The sequence below is a fragment of the Dipodomys ordii genome, unplaced genomic scaffold (assembly GCF_000151885.1).
Source record: "Dipodomys ordii isolate 6190 unplaced genomic scaffold, Dord_2.0 Scaffold35, whole genome shotgun sequence".
In the NCBI taxonomy this organism is placed as follows: Eukaryota; Metazoa; Chordata; class Mammalia; order Rodentia; family Heteromyidae; genus Dipodomys; species Dipodomys ordii.
The window spans coordinates 5245998-5263886 of record NW_012267251.1 but is presented as its reverse complement, the minus strand read 5'-3'; the positions used below and the strand labels follow the sequence as shown (position 1 = coordinate 5263886).

Genomic DNA, 17889 nt, shown 5'->3' with positions numbered 1-17889 from the left:
TAAACAATTTTAGAAGTATGTAAAGTTTTGGGAACAGAAGACAATGCTAATATCTAATGTCATAGTTATTATTCAGTAGATACTTGTTGAATAGATAAACGGCTTTTTTAGAATTCCTCTGATAGGAGTTGTTAGAGCAAGTTTTGAATATACTAGCTAACTAGTGTGTGTGTGTGTGTGTGTGTGTGAAAGAGAGAGAGAGAGAGATGGGGTATAATAAGCTCTAATCATTTTATGTGGATTTACTTGGTTCCCATCTACATGGCCAAGTGAGCCCTGTTTTGATTGTAAGAGGTAGGCACTCAGTGTTTGCTCCGTTTGGCAGAGGGAGTGCCGTCTGAGAGAGAATTTGAATGCAAATGTGGCACCAGAGCCTTTGTGCTAGCCATGTCCCCTGCCCACGCCTCTGCTAATAAACAACCCCGAGATCTCCCAGGTGTGAAAGTCAGGTCTGTTGCCTTCTAACACCCTTCCCACATAGCCACGGTGGCCCATCAGTTCACACATGTAAAACCTGATGAGTTTTCTTACTTACCTTCTACTTACCTTGATTTAAATAACTGTTGGATGCTTTTTTGTTGGTGGTGGTGGTTGGTTGGTTGGTGTGTAGCTTGACCTCAGGGCCTGAGTGCTGCTGTTAAGCAAAAAGAGCTTTCCACTTTGAGCCTTAATGCCACTTCTGGTTTTGTGGTGGTTAATTGGACTTTCCTGCCTGGGCTGGCTTTGAACCACTCTCTTCAGATCTCAGCCTCCTGAGTAGCTAGGATTATGGGTGTGAGCCCCTGGTGCCCAGTGGGTGCTCATTTTTAAGTGTTTCAATATCTACAAGTGAAAATAGGTAATACGTGCATGTTTTGTCCATCAGTTTCTAGTGCTTAGAGGTAATCACAAAGAAGAGCACACCATTTAAACCATTTTAACTATTTCTTAGCCATTTCCTCTTTTTTCTCATAAGATCAACTTATTGATATGGGTCAGAAAGCAATATACATTTTCATCAGTTCTTGTGTCTAGTTATTAATGTGATGGGGTTGCCTTGTTTTAGAGCATGCAGAAGTATCTGTTGCCCTTATATTTCACTATTCATAATTTTGTTTCCTATTTCATTCATTTGTGTTATTTCTGTCATTTAATGTGTCAGTATGTACTTTTTGCATAAGTATATTTTGGAGAGTAAGGAAGATTCTGGAACTCAAATAAATCTTCTTGGGTAAAGAAATTATCTTAACCCTTTCATGTAGTCTGTGATTACAGATCTAGGTGTGTGTGTGGGGTGTGTGTGTGTGTGTGTGTGTGTGTGTGTGTGTGTGCGTGCGTGCGTGTGTGTGTGTGTGTGTATACTAGCCTTTATGAACACCTTTTTCTTTGGCAAGCATAGAAGTATAATTTTTAATGCTGATGTTAAGAAAGATATTTGAATACATTTTATTCTCCCCTGCAACTCTTTCTTTTCCTTTTTTAACTTCAGTTTGCATAGCACCTGTAATTAAGGAAGAAAACCGAGTCCTGGGAGCTAGGTAGGACTTCCGGCTATTGATCTGTGTAAAGCCTGCTTCCACTGTCAGGGGAGAAACAGTGAACTGTGGCGCTGCTTTGTCACTGACATAAGCTCAGAGAGGATTCTTTTTTTTCTTTTTTGGTCTATACTGTTTATACACTAGTCTATAGACCTGCTGGCTGGCTGAATTTTAAAGAGTGCGGAGGTTTAAAGACCTGTCCCCTGAGGGTTGCTGCTGCCAGTTGGGAAGCGAGCTGAGACTGTGGTGCAGGCGTGTGTACAAGGAGGGAGGTGCGAGAGCAAGATAGGGAAGCTTTCTTCTTAATTTAAGTCTCCGCATTGATGTGGGGCATAGGACTGGTTTGGGTATGTTTAGAGGTAGACATTGCCGTTTGCAGAGTCTTTGTTGGCACAGTTTCATAGGAAGATGTCTGAACAGCACTCGGATAGGTAGTACATATGACGAATGGCCTTATTCTGCAACCCATGATAAAGACTGAGCACCAGTCAAGTGACAAACAACTCTTCCCATTTGCATGGAACTGTGTTTCTGTAATTGATTTCAAATTTTAGTGACCCTCCCCTTCGTCACGTGTGACAATATTATCCATAGTAAAAAAAAAAAAACAAAACTCAAAACTTTCTCTAAATGCAGTTTGTGCTCAGCCTTCTAAAGACTCAGGTTCACAAGCAAACCTGGGGGCCTGCCCTCGGGTGGGAGGTGGCTTTTCGCAGATTGCTTTTCTTCTTGCTTCTGTGAGCTCATGCTCCTGAAGCTCTCTTAGGCATTGCTATTGGGATTCCAGTGTTTTTATCTCTTAATTGCTAAATGCAGTGTACATTTTAAAAGCATTTGAGCAATTCCTCTTTAAAAAACTCAGCGCTGTGTTTATATAGAGAGTTTGAATATTCAGATATTGGTGATTCTAAAAGTATAAGTTGTATTGATAAAGAGGTGATAGCTAAAACAATTTTGAGTGAGTAGGAGAGATTAATTGGTTATAATATCAAGGTACTTGCTCTGTGAGCTTTTAAATATTAAACATCTTCATCAGTCTGCCTTGTCTTGTAAGATCACTTGGCTTTGAATTAGTAGGAAGTTGCATTTAGTACAACTTTTGAACCAGGTTTCCATTTTAAACTGTTTTTTTTTGGGGGGGGTACAACAAAATACGTTTTTTTCTATTTTCTGTCAAGTGCCTGTTTGTTTGCATTTTATTGTAATTATTAATACAAATGATATCTAAAAATAAATTATAATGACTATATTGCCATTGAAGGTTTTAAAATCAGAATTTGTTTTAGGTTTAATTGAAACCCTGATTGTAGTATGAAGTAAAATTTAAAGGAAAATACACAGAATAGTAGTGAGCTATGTTTAGCTTAAAGGGTTACTTTTTTAAACAATATTTACATTTCTAAGAGTATTTAGAAAAAGAAAACCGTATCAAATGTTGAGACATATTATTTTTCTTACACTATAGTCTTTTAAAAAAATGTGAACAAAAACTATTGGAGTATGGGCCACGGAGAGTTATTTTACCCCTCAGTAATTCATTCTGCTGCCAACCTCCTTCCCTTTTCTCTGCCTGCATTTTAATTGAAACAACATTTATATTTTTGAGCCAGGATCTGTCAGAAGTCCCAATGGCTAGCCTGTGGTACAAGTAGCAGCAGACGGAGCTTCTCCATATGGTGTGGTGCTTCTTGTAAAATCCATATGGCCTTGTTGAAGGCTACCCCAGCGGGGATGCGAAGGTGTTAATACCCTTCAGGCCAGGCTGCTCCCTCCTGGGGCCTCTGCAGCATTGTCTGTACAATCTGCCCAAGACAAACTTAATTCCTTTTTAATAATCAATTATTTTAGTCTAGGAACCTGTGCTAGTTCGCTTAAAGGAACAACGAAAGAACAACTACCCCTCTATTCCCCCCTCCCCCCCGCCCCCTTCTCTTAGAAAATGTCTTTTAAAAAGTTTTAACTGCATCTTTAAAAACATATGCTAAAGTATCTTCTTTATTTTGCATTGCATTTGTAGGAAGTGTTGCAGAGTGTGCCAAAGTTCTGTTTCCCCTTTGACGTGGAAAGGTATGGTATGCGTCCGGAGTGAAAATAAGTTTAGTCCATCTTAGCGAATTCTCTACAAATGATTGCGTGTTTTTGTTGTTTATTTTTACAAAATGAAATAATACCCTATCCTTACAGTTTCCAGAGAAGCACTGGAGACTAGAGATTCACAATTAAATAATGAGGAAGCCTACTGGACCAGTGTATCTTTTTCTCCACTGTGGTCAGCTAGGAGTCTTAGCCCGGTAGCAGCAGCAGGTTCCGTTGTTTTTTTGTATTCTTTGTGTATGCATCTTAAGTGGTTGCAGAAAAATATGCATCTTGCAGCAGAGCCTTCAAAGGATGCCTTTGAAAGTGAGATGCAGAGAGCCTGTTTTCGATCTCGTGCCTTCTAATAGGAGAGGCCATCTGCGTAGCGTTGGGCCTGTCATGGTTAGTGATCTCCTGGGCCAGCCGGCTTCCTCCATAGAAGCGTGCGGCACTGGGTGAGGCTACAGGAGATCTTCCTGAAGGCAGTGTGGGAAACATTATTACGTTAATATTTCACTGCACAGATACGGAACAAACTACATTCTGCAGTTGGAATTCAGTAGAATACATAGCCCTCTGAGCATAATAACAGGTCATTTATTGTATGTCATGTGATTTTCACACCCTATTATCAGTTTTCTTAAGAGTGTGATAGGTTTGTTTTCTTTTTTTTTTTTAAGAAAATTCTTTTTCTAGGAAAATACTTTGCAAAGGATTAGTAAGACTCTAAAGTTTTACTATATTAAAAATAAACTGTCTGACCCTGACAAATGACACCCCTTGTTTTACCTCATTTCTGGGGAGACAACCCATGCCCCTTGCTCACCCCCTGTATTACAGTTTCCAAATCAATCGTAAGAATGAAATAGGGGAAGAAAAGCTATGAAAGAGAGTTGTAAAACTTGAGCACTAAAGGCCACATCAGTTACTGGGAGTTTTATTTGAAGTTTACAAAGCTTATATAAACATAGTAAAATTTATAAAACTTTTTAAAGACTGTCTTCTTATATTTGTTAAATATCCAGCACTTTTTTTTGTTAGAGTAATTTGTTTGTATTGGTACCTTGGTAGTACTTTATTTCTCTTTTAAAAATCCATATGGCTATTTTTCAACCTGAAGTGTATGGGTGTTATGGCTATTTTACTTTGGGAAAGGAACTAGAAGTTATATTACATTTATCTAATGCCTAGGTTACAGGACAGTTCCAGAAAGTATATTCATATGTTTGAAATAGAAGGAAATATTATTTATCTAGTGATTTGTATTATCCCTTATAGTGCAATATGACCCGTTATAGTATTATGATTCTTAAGCAAAAATTCCTTACAGATTAGCTAGTATGCTTCTTCGGTAGAGACTGTCTTCTTATTTGCACTGAGAAATTGTTCTTTAGTATATTCAAAATTTTAAAAGAGAATGTTAAGAAGAACGATAGCGATAGGGTTTGTGTGGTGCTTCCTTGGGTCAACAGGCCAAGCAACTGCAGTGGCTGTTGGTGGCTGCCATTAGATTCTAAAACAACTTGATTTGCTGTCTAGGCAATTAATAATTAAAAAACAAAAAACCTTAATTTGGAAAAGAGAGGCTGCAGTTGAGTACAAGGGCGCAGCCATGGGTGGCTTCTTCTGAAGACTGGGGAATATTATCTTCAGATTTAAAACAATATATTGCCAGGCACTGGAGGCTCACGCCTGTAGTCCTAGCCATTCAGGAGACTGAGATCTGAGGATTGCGGTTCAAAGCCAGCCCAGGCAGGAAAGTCTGTGAGACTCTTATCTCCAATAAACCACTAGAAAACCGGAAGTGGCGCTGTGGCTCAAGTGGTAGAGCGCTCGCCTTGAGCTGAAGAGCACAGGGACAGCCCCCATGCCCAGAGTTCAAGCCACACGACCGACCAAAACAGAAAAAAAAATATATCAATGAGTACTTTTAGACTTATGAAACTTATGGTACACTCCTTCCAGTTTCCTGGTAATGAATTAGTAAGTAATAAGTTGCCCAGCCTACAAGATGTAGCAAAGGTATTTTGATGTTTGAGTCATGGTTTAGTTTACATTTGATACTTGTTCTAGTTTTAAAGCATAATTTTAGCTTCCGGACCCAAGTGATCGGGAAGGTAGAACCAATGCCATTGAGAAATATTTTGTTGCCTTTGTCTCTCTGAAAAAAAGATGTCGCACCAGGCTGAATGCTTCATGATGTTGCTGTGTTTTAGGGTGTCTCAAAACCAAGTTGGACAGCACTTTACCTTTGTGCTGACAGACATAGAAAGTAAGCAGAGATTCGGATTCTGCAGACTCACATCAGGAGGCAAAATTTGTCTATGCATCCTGAGGTAAGTAACAGTAGTTAAAAAAAAAAAAGTAGCAAAAGAAAAGTACCTGCACAACAGATTAGCTCTGTCTTTTGTGTTTGTTCTGCTTGGGATCTCCAAAATATAAGCAAGACAAAAGAAGCCCTCAGCATTTGTTTCTTTCATTGTCATCATTCTGAATTCAAGTTATGTTGAAAAGTGATTTCCCTGGTATTCCATATAATTTAATTAACCAGTTGGGTGTAATGAGTTAGCAATAACATAGTATATATAAATATATACTATATATATGTATATAGTATTATATATTCTTTTTCTTGAAAGAACTAACTCTTTTAAAGATTGGATTTTATGGATTTATTTTTGAAAATTAACATATCACCTCAAATAATGTATGAGTTGCACATATTGAACAGGATATAAATATTCAATTTAATAAATGTGAGCCATGTCTGACTGTACTACAACTTTGCTTTAGCAAAAATGACTGGTGATGGAAAGCCGAAAGCTGGCAGAAGTTTGAGGGGTCTGTTTGATGATTGGATTTTTTAAAACTTTCAAAAGTTGCTATTTCTAATTCTCATCGGGAAGTGGTGACATCTGCTACTTTGGTCCTGCACTTCTGACTTCAGCAACAAGCTGGGTGAAGTAGCAGGGGCTTAGCCATACTTTGATCTCTCTGGTACCGGTTCCCACCTGACCAACTTCCGTCCATCCAGCACGTCTTCCTCCATTCAGTGGGTAGCTGAGGGCGAACCTTGGATCTGAGTCACCATGGAGAGGATGGCATCTACAGGTTAGCTCTCCTGGAAATGCAGTGTGCATCACAAATCCAGGCAGATAATCGGTAACAGGTGATTCTGTACTGTTACCCTGCAGCTACCCTAGATCCTGCAGAAATGCTGAGAGGAAGGAGCTACGTTTAATCTGTCAATTCTCATAGTGCAGAGAAACCCTGGGTGTAAAATTGATGGCTTCTCACTGCACCTTTCAGTGAGATGTTAATAGATTCAGAACAGTTGATGGAACTGGAGAAACGGTGGTTTCTATCTTCCCGGCGTCATGGCTTTCTAGATCAAACTGAATGTCTTCTTTCTTTTAGAGCACAGTGTTTTTGGTTCCCTAGCAGTGATATTTAAAACATATACATTATTGAAGAGTCTATGTTTCAAGCCGTAGAGAGGTTGGATGGGTGGTGGAGAGGGGCTTGTGGAATGGGGAGAGTGGGTGAGGTGCATTTCCTTTTATACCTCTTTTTTTTTTTTTTTTTTGGTCATTTGACAGTGCTTTCTGGTAGGTAAGAAATAGACATGTTATCAAAGTTCCATGAAAAAAAATCATGGAGGAAAATTCCATTGTCTAGCTTATTTTTTCTAGTAAATTCGAAAAATATTTCCCCTTTAAGTTTTAATGGTTTACCTCGGTCTGTGCTGTGAGCCTGGGTACTGAGGTGTTCTTTGAGAGTAGCCCGTAAATCAGGTAGCTATCTAGTTCTGACGGTGAAGAACGCATTAGTAGAAATCAGCACCTTAGTCAGAAAAAGACTGTGGATAGGTCAGTATTTATATGCCAGCTCTCGTCAGTGTTTGTTATTTTTGAGCAAATGATTTTGATCCATCACAGAGTTACTGTCGTAGGACAAAGAGTGGGAATCCAGTCCCGGTTTTCCACCTGGCTTGGGTTCTCCGTTGCTTTATGTAGAACTTATCATTGTTGACCAGAACCCTAAAACTAAATATACTATTAAAGAAATCCCTCTGGCATAAAGAAAATTGCTGGTAGTGAGAGCCTTTTGTACCTACCATGAAATTCTGAAATCTGACAGGGTGGTGTAATGGTGATGATGTAAACTTATGCTTGCTGACAAATATTAACAAAGAAATTAATTGACTAGTAGAGGTAAGTTGATAATCGATATAGCAGAAGGTCAATAACTATACTTTATAAGCATCTACAGATTACTAAGAAAAAGAACAGAGGTCAAGTATGGTGGTGCTCACCAGAATGCCCAACTAGCTTCTTGGAAGAGACAGAAGGAGTTTTAGTTCAAGGCTAGCCTGGGGAAAGGTAGTGGTGAGACTCTATTAAACAAACAAACAAACAACAAACAAAGAGCAGGGGGCATAGGTCAAGTAGAGCTTCTGCCTAGCATGCACAAAAGCCCTGGGTTTAATGTTTAGTACTGCACATTAAAAAAACCCAGACATATATAAAACAAATAAAAACAATAGGAAAACAAGCAAAGTGCTGGAGAAATTTATTCACAGAAGAAATGTAAAGAGTCTTGTTTCCATAAGACTTGTTCAGACACATTTACAATTTTTTAAATAGCTTATCAAATAAGGGATTAATTATAGTACTTATGACAATTGGTAAGATAGATGAATATATTTAAAGTGATTCATGAATTGAAATGTTCCATTGACTTTCATTATATCCTTTATACATTTCTTGAATTTTTGTACATGTTTAATCTGACAATTGGTAGCTTTTCTTTTTTCCTTTCTTGTAAATTGAGATTTTTATACCAATATGATTTTCTTTCAGATTATGTTATTTAATCAGTTACTTATATCTTTGCCTGAACTGCTATGATTTAGGAATATAAAAAATTAATACCTTGCTATGATTGTATAAGATTAGTATATCTTTATTGAAGTTGCTGTATTTTTAGGAATTGTACATCAAGATCATACTGGATTGGTTTTGGTATTTATTCTCAGGAGCAAGATCATACTGGATTGGTTTTGATATTTATTCTCAGGAGCAAATGAATTAAGATTCTTGGGCAAAGTTAACAAGTGTTTCTTCCATTGTCTCAGTAATATCTTACTCATTACAGTTTTCCTATTGTTCGTAAATGTTATTCTTTCCCCCAGAATCTTCTTGTTTATTACCTGCTTATGTGTGAATTTGTTTCATAGATATGAAAGTGTGTGTGTGTGTGTGTGTGTGTGTGTGTGTGTGTGTATTGGTCCTAGGGTTGAACTCAGGGCCTGGGCACTGAGCTTCTTTGCTCAAGGCTAGTGTTCTATCACTTGCGCCATAGCTTCATTTCAGGCTTTTGGTGGTTAATTGGAGGTAAAAAGTCTCATAGAGTTTCCTGCCTGGGTTGGCTTCAAACCATGATCCTCAGATCTCAATCTCCTAGGTAGCTTGGATTGTAGGCATGAGCCACCAGTGCTTGGCACTCATATCAAATTTTAACAAGAAAAATATTTATGTCTCTTAAGTTTTCGTTGATACCAAACAGTTGAAAATACTTTAGATTCTTGGAAAAGAGTAGTCAGAATAAAAGTAGTGAATACATAGAAGGAATTTAAAAAGATTTTATTACAAAAATCTAAACAGAACATTTTCATCAGCACCAGCAAAAAATAAACTTTTTTGGTTGAAGTTTTGAATAGCAAGGACTCTTAGGCTCTTAAATATGAAGCTAATAAGCAGCAACATCATTTAGTGTTTGCTTACTGCACCAGGTTCTCTGCTTCTGTGACTTGTGTCACTTCCAGTACTATTCCTGCAGTGGTCTGTGTGTGAGCCATTGAAGGAACTAGGAGGTTTACAGCTAACTTAGGTTTATCTTCAGGTTCTAAGTGAGACTGTCTGCACCATGCCATGAAAAATAATGTTTATTTTATTCCCCCTTCTTGGACTTATGCTAAAAAATGTTTATAGGTCAACATGTTGTTGTTTGTTCTTTCTTAAATTTCTATTAGTTTTGTTTCCTTTTTAGAAGAGAAGTTAGATTTCACTCCAGAGTAATATGGAAACTGTTACTTATTTGGGGGTTATTGTTACAAGTTTTATTTAATTCTTTCTCTGACATGACTTCAAAAATACCCTGAGATATCACTAAATTGTCCCATTGTTTGTACTCAGGATTGCCTTAACTTTTTTTGGTGGGGGGGATTGCTTTCATATGCTAGCAAAAGTGCACAAGATGCCTTTTCCCCCCTAACTCGATTAACGTAGCTTTACAACTATAAAATTGTCGCCAAGGGTTCAAAACGAAATATTCTAATAAGCAAGACAGATTTATGTCGCGGCCTTGGTAGTTCCCCTTGCCCCTTTTAACTCAGCCCAAACCTGGACACTTTCCCACTCTTCCTTTGGGCAAATCCCTTAGGGAACAGAACGTTTCAATTTTACACATTTTTGTGTCAATTTTCCAGACAGAAAAACAGCCTCTAGACATCAGACGTTTTCCTACCCAAAAAGGCAGTTTCCTTGCTTTTATTTGATTACTCTGTTAGGTTCCTGCTGATCATCCAGTGTTAGCGGTTACCTGACTGTTTGACAAAAACCATTTCCTTCCCTTTATTTAACCTTTGACTTCGGAATGTAAAAGTTTTATCAGCTCGGGAGTGGAAGTCCAAGTGTCGGGGAAATCCTCTTACACAGCAAAATGAGCGCAAGGATTTGTATTATGTCTGTTTTCTGCCTGCCTTACATCTTTGTTGAAAATTAAGGAAGTGATCATACGATGAAACTTTAAAATACTTGGCCCTCCAGAATAATTTGTTATATTTGTGTATACTCACAAGTCTAAAGCACATTTACTTTTTGTTAAAAGAAGTTATCTTTACAGTGTTTAACTATTCAAGAAAATTATTAGATTCAAGTCTTCTAAGCATTCTGAATATAGGTTTTTCTTTAAACTTTCTAGGCTTTTTGTGGTAGGTTGTGAACAAAAAAAACAGATTGGGAATAACTTTGGAAGTATAAGATTTAGTGAAAAACCTTTCAATTCATTGGCAATTAGTTTAAGCATATAATTTAATTAATTTGCTGCTTTGAACACATATTGTTTGAAAATTACCTAAGAACCAAACAAAAATAAGCATACAAAGGTTATGCTATTTATAGTGTGCATTTTTGCAGATGGTTCTATTTTCAGATAAAATTCTTACACAATTGAGAGATTTGGTGACATTTTGAATTTGGTCCTTTTTTGTTTATATCCTTTTTACTATGTTCTACCAGTGGTATTTCCAGAAGTCACAAAAGGTAATTGCATATATTCAACCAAAAGTTAGGTAAATACATTTTTATATGATAGGTGTCTTTATAGTACTAGTATTTGTAATCATCATTTTAAACAATGATATTATTCTGCTGAGCAAAGATACTGTAGTTTACCTGACTGTTACAACTTTTGCTAAGATGTTAGGTTTCTACTGATTCAAAAAGTGTCATTCATTATCACAGATAAATCATACTTTACATGAAAACATTCTGATAGACTATCTAGGTGCAATTCACTGATGTCTTAAATATATATCTATATCTATCTATGATAGATATAGATACAGATATAGATATATTTGGGTCTGGTCGTGGGGCCTGAACTCTGGGCCTGGGTGCTGTCCCTCAGCTCTTCAGCTCAAGGCTAATGCTCTACCCCTTGAGCCGCAGCACCACTTCTGGCTTTTTTCTTTTTGCTTATGTGGTGCTGAGGAATCGAACCCAGGGCCTCATGCATGCAAGGCAAGCGCTCTACCACTGAGCCACCTTCCCAGCTCCTTAAATATTTTTTATCCTTATATTCTCATCCATGAACGATTATGTAATAAGAACATCAAAATGTATTCTCTTAAAACTTAGCTTATTAAACTAATGCTTTGAGGGAAATAATGACTGTTAATTGAAAATCAGCAATGTGGTATATTTTTGATTTACTGTTTCTCTGGAGGGGAAGTATGGGCTGGTTTTTAATACACTGTTATGTTACATGTTTTTAAATAAGGAGATAATTTTCTGATTTACTGTTTAGTTTTCATAGAAGTATACTTTGATTTAGCAAACAAAACTAAATTTAACTTTAAAGAATGTTTTGTTTTGGTGTCTAAAAGCTTTTTGTAGTTTTACACTTTTTAGAATAGGCTTTCTGGTATTTGTAATAATAGTTACTTGGAAACTTGCCATTCTACTTAAACATGATTTCTGAAGAATTGATCAAATACAGAGTTCACTTGTATTACATGCCCAACTCATTAATATGTTTTGAAAGTTTTACAAAGGATCTAGTTTAGTAAATGAGAGTTAAAGTAGGGAGAAATGGCAAGAGAAACATTTCCTGTTTCCCAGCAAGAGCTGCAAGTTCGGTGATATTTAAAGGAGTGATTACATGTTATTCTGTTGTTTTTTTTTTTTGGGGGGGTCCGGTTGTGGGGCCTGAACTCTGGGCCTGGGCGCTGTCCCTCAGCTCTTCAGCTCAAGGCTAGCACTCTACCTCTTGAGCCACAGTGCCACTTCCGGCTTTTTTCTTTTTGCTTATGTGGTGCTGAGGAATTGAACCCAGGGCCTCAGGCATGCAAGGCAAGCGCTCTACCACTAAGCCACCTTCCCAGTCCCAATAATTTTTTTTTTTTTTTTGGTCCTGTCATGGGGCCTGAACTCTGGGCCTGGGCGCTGTCCCTCAACTCTTCAGTTCAAGGCTAGTGCCATAGCGCCACTTCCGGCTTTTTTCTTATTGCTTATGTGGTGCTGGGGAATCGAACCCAGGGCCCCAGGCATGCATACATGTTATTCTGCATAATGATGAGTAGGTGGACAGGCAGACCACCTGAACTACCTGTGCCACCTGTAATACAGGCTTACCTGCACAGTGGTGATCCCATAGGCTAGATTCCATAGTGGAATTAAGGTGTCTTCATACTTTACATAAGTACCTATACATGCTCACTTGAAGAAACCTTCCTGAGGTAGATTTCTCAATTTTTTTCCTATAATTACATAACATCGATAGGTCATGTGCAGTGTCATTGTATAGTGTCTTAAAAGCTCTTTAAAATTAGTATGTATATACGTGTATATACACACATATGTGTGTGTATGTGTGTGTACATGTGTATATATATATATTCACATGGTGGGTGATGTTTATCCTGAGTGCAATTAGTGATTACTATGAAATAGGATTAAATAATTTTAGATAGCACTGGTATAAAATAGAAGCTCATGCTAAACAGCTTTCATGATAGAACTTTGACTAATTTGTTTTATGATAATGAATGATAAGATAGCATGTGAGTATTTTGTGCTGGTGAAGAGAATATGGGTGTATAGTTCTTTCTGCTTATTTATGATCAGCCTGTTTGAAACAGTATGTAAATTTGATGTTTATTTTTATTGTATTTTAGTTTTTATTTATTTTGTTGTTTGAGGGCTTGTTTCTTGATTCTGCATTTTGACTACATATATATATATATATATCAATTTTATGTGTTGAGGAACATATATACATAGAGATTTATATAACTTTTTTTTAAAACAGTTACCTGCCATGGTTTGAAGTCTATTACAAGCTTCTAAATACTCTGGCAGATTACTTGGTAAAGGAACTGGTAAGTTATGTTTTTCTTACTGTGTTAAAATAGACACAATGGAAAACGTGCCGTAGTCGCTATTTTCTGCATGGGGCTCTGTGGTGTTAGGTGCATCTCTAACATTCTTCAGCTGTCCCACTGCATTTCTCTGAAACTTCATCTTGAAAAACACCAGGGCTGCCCATGCCTCTCTTCTCTCTGCCCTGGCCACCACCATTTTCCTGCGCCTGCCTGACTCTGTGCCTCTTCCTGGGGTGGAATTACAGTGCTTGTTCTTATGGCATTGGCTTACTTTACTTAGCACGGAACAGTCAAGGTTCCCCCATAGTAGCATAGGTCAGAATCTCCTTTTTAAGGCCGAATAATGTGTCTAACTGAAGCTATGCAATCTGTTTATTCAGTAGACACTTAGCCTGCATCCACCTTCTGGCTACAGTGAATAATACTTGTATGATGCTGGTTGCAGAGCTCTCTCCACCAGGTTTTAAGGGTTTTCCTCTGATAACTGGAAGTGTAAATGCTGGATAATGTGGTTCTTAGGAACCACCATGGCATTTTCCACAGTGGTTGGAACATTTTACATCCCCACCAGTAATATACAAGGGCACTTTAATTGTGTGTGTGTGTGTGTGCGTGCATCTGCATGTGTGTGTATGTGTGTGTGCACACACTGATAACAGGGGCTTGAACGTGGGGCCTTAGCTTTTTTGCTCCAGGCTGGTGCTCTACCACTTACACCAAAGCTCCATTGCTGGCTTTTGGGTGGCTTGTTGAAGATGAGAGTCTCATGGAGTTTTCTTCCAGGGCTACTTTTCAACCACCATCCTCACATGTCAGCCTCTTGAGTAGCTAGGAGTACAGGCATGAGCCGCCTGTGCTCAGCAGTTTACTGTTTATTTCACTAACTAAATGGACTTTTCTTTGCTTCAGGAAAATGATTTGAATGAAACTCTCAAGTCACTGTATAACCACCCAGTACCAAAGGCAAACACTCCTGTCAACTTAAGTGTGGTGAGTACTTACTTAATCAGTGATGATACTCTCTCCCCCGAGAACATCGGAAGTTGTTTGTTCGCTCACCTCTGTCTCCAGTCAGAGTTCAGTGATATCTCCAGCATTACTTGGTGATATTCTTGAGATGTTCCACGTGCTACAATCATAAGTTGATGTATTAGTTTTGTAGTTTAGTAGCTATTAAATTATAGAATAAAAATTGATGAACCAAAAATAACTAACTTGCAAGGATATTTTGTCGGAAGGAATATATGTTTTTTTTCAAGTGAAATCCACACACATTAAGAGGAACACACATAAAACCACTACACCTTCCAAAATGAAGAGTACTTAATAAGAGTAAAAATGGCAGAAAAATAGGCAGGATGAAAATTCTGAATAAGAAGTGTCTCCTTCTGTCTCCTCACACTTCAGTATAGTTCCTAGTGTAATCACACACCCTGCAAATATGACGTTTGCCAAAGGAAGGCAGACCCTTTGGCAGACTCGCTTACTATTAAATGCTTCATCTATTAATTGTGCCTTAAAAAAATCTAAAACCACATTTCTAGGTTTGGAGTGGTTATAAACATTCCAAGTTAATGATGAAATGTTGAATGTGTAATTAGGATTCTTCATTAATTTGTTACTCCAATTAGAAGGTTAAAATTTATTTATATTGATTCTGTCTCATCCAAATTAATAGTAAACTTCTGTTTCAATAGAGAAGAAAAAAGGCAATGGTGCAGGAAAGACTGAGAGAAAGGGAGCTAGAGATGTGTGCTGTGATGGCAGTTGTGCATTTTGTCGTATCTTGGTTCCTACAGCTGGCCATGCTTGCTGTACCCCTGTGTTCCTGCAGCCTCTCCCAACTCCTGTCTGTCCCCTCTTCTGCTGCCCACTGCCAAAGTGGACCTGGTCAGTTTTTTTTTTGGTGGGGGAAAGGGATTAGAGGAATGGAAAGTGAAGCATAGCTTTGAATTTTTTATTCAAATTTGGGCGTTACCAGCAGACATAGCAGTAGCTACTTGAAGATTTGATTATCAGGAGCATAGAGGAAAGGCTGAGGTGTATTTGCCCACACAGCCTATGAAGAAGAATTAGAGGAAAGACCACTTACAGAGAAACTCAGACTTTGGATCGCCAAAGCCAAAGAATGCAGGGATCTGAGTGGGAAGATCAAGAACAACCCAGAGAACTCTTGGTTTTCCAAAAAGAAGCCATCATTCTTTGGAAATAAAACCTTCATAAAATAGCATATTTTTTTAAAGAGTTAAAATGTAGGTGCTTAGGTGATGGAAGGCATTATTAATAAGTTTTAAAAATGTGTTCTGTTCAAATTTGTTTTACTTTGTTTTTAATGGATACAGTAGCTCAACCAGCTTCTTGGGTACTTTACTACACATATATACACCATAGTGATCCAGTGAGAATAATCGCACTGGATTTCTCTGCTCCTATGAGATTAGCTTTTTTAGATTCCACAGAAGAATAAAATCATCTAGTTATGTGTCTTTTTGTGTCTAGCTTATTTCACTAATTATCTGGTTCCATTGGACACTGCCACAGATCATAGGATTTTATTTTCTTGACTGAGTAGTATTCTTTTGTGTACACACACCCCTTAAAAACTCCAGGCATCTGTTGACAGACACATATCAATTCTGTGTGTTGGCTGTTGTGAACAGTGCTGTGAACACAAGTGCAGAAATTCTGATTTCCTTTCCTTCCGCTACATTTAGGGGTGGGATTGCCAGATCATATGGCAGTTCTATTTTTACTATTTTGAGGAACTTTATAATGTGCTCCATACTGGCTCTATTCATTTACATCCCATCAATAATGTACAAGACTTCCTCTTTATATTCTCTCCAGAATTTGTTCCTTTTTAAAAATCTTTATGAGTATAGCATTTTAAGGGGTTGACGTGATAACAAACTCATTATGGTTTTGATTGACATTTTCCTGATGATTGATGATAAATATTTCCCAGGATATCTTTTGGCTAGGTAGGCTCTTGAATTGGCAATCTATGGTAGTTTTAAGGATTGTAGTTTCTTTTTTCTATTTATTTGCTTTTATTGTTATTGTATTCTTTTCAAGCTTGTATGTTCAAGTTACAGTGTCTGAAAAGCTGGACACCTTTGTATGAAGTTCATTACTGATTTCATTTGCTTTCAACTCCAGGTTACTGAAGTAATAGGCCCAGTGCTATTTGACCAGTGAGTGGCAATTTGGGGACTGGAACACTTGTCCCCAGCTAGTAGAGAAGATTGTAATTTTATGTTGTCACATTTAAATTGATGATCATGGAAGTTTTTAATTTCCTGCAAGTAGATTAGTGGTTTCTAGAATATCAGAGATTTTTATGCACAGTTAATTTTGTAATATAAATGACTGTTTTGAAACCATTTCCCAAATTATTATTATATTCTACATTCTCCATGCAATCTATAAAAATATTTTCTTTAGCTTGTTTTTCTAGGGTAAAGTATTTCCAGTGGATAAGGTAGCTACATGCATTTGTGTCAAATTCACAGGAAATATTTGTGCACACTTCCCCTTTAAAAGTAAAATATTCATTTTTTCTCTCATATATTGTAAGAACCAAGAGATATTTATTGCCAGTGAGCAAGTTCTGAAAGATCAGCCCTCACTAATACCGGTGAGTTAAATGACACTGACATGTTAAAAAAAAATCATTCTAAAGTCGGAAAACTGATTTTTCTTCTCACTGATCCTTAACACTTGCTCCAGCTCTCTGGGAAATGACAAATTGACTTCTGGAAAAAAAATAATCACTTGAAATATATTTTCTGTTTATACTATCTTTTTAAAGCTCAGTTTTATGAAGTACAGTCTTACAGAGAAAAAAAATCCATCCAAATAAAAGTAGTTAACTGAGATCCGATCTGCATGATTCTGGCATGCTCAGTGGTTTGTGGAAGTACATTCACAGCATGAGATTCGGGTCACACTTTTTGTCACGAGATTCTCTGGTGGCTGCTCTTAATGGTTTTTCCACCCTGGAAAGTCATGCATATATCTGTGCCAACCGGCCCTGTCTTTATTTCAACTGTGCTCCAATGTTGAATGTTTCTTTTCCTATTTTTTAAAATGATGAGATGGAATTAAATGTATCCTGATGTGATCAAGATAATAAAAATAATTTTGTAGATGACTATGAACAGAAAATAAAACATACTTTTGATCATTAAGCTGTATTTTGATTCTGGGCATTAAAATTGGTGGAACTTTGGGGAAACACAGCCTTTTACACAGTAGACCTTTTATAAGAGTTCGAATGTACTGTTGAATTGCTTTGTTCATTGGAGGAATTAATTAATGTTTGTTTTTGGGTATAGATGAGTAGATGCATTTAAAATTTTGAACATTAAAAATGGCCATTATTACTGTTTAAATAATGTACTTGATGATGTTTTTAAGAAAAATATTTATTGTGATTCATCATAGAAACTCTGGAATCCCAGTAGACTTTGATGTACTCTTGCTTTATTTTTATAATACACTATGGTTATTTTAAGAATATATATTCACATATTTATACTATCTTATAGTCATATGACACTTTTTTGGTTATGCACTTATTTTGACTTGAAACTTTTCTCAGGATTCTTTTTTTTTTTTTGCGGGGGG

General features: G+C 37.2%; 1 protein-coding gene across 1 annotated transcript in view; it reads left to right on the top strand.

The window, feature by feature from the left end:
• The window catches only part of Dennd1b (DENN/MADD domain containing 1B), a 177147-nt gene that overhangs the window by 69320 nt on the left and 89938 nt on the right, over nt 1-17889 (top strand). The window contains exons 6-9 of the mRNA XM_013017299.1: nt 3535-3584; nt 5810-5929; nt 13188-13257; nt 14170-14293. Of these exons, the coding sequence (XP_012872753.1) occupies nt 3535-3584; nt 5810-5929; nt 13188-13257; nt 14170-14293 (364 nt within the window). The remainder of the gene's footprint in view (nt 1-3534; nt 3585-5809; nt 5930-13187; nt 13258-14169; nt 14294-17889) is intronic.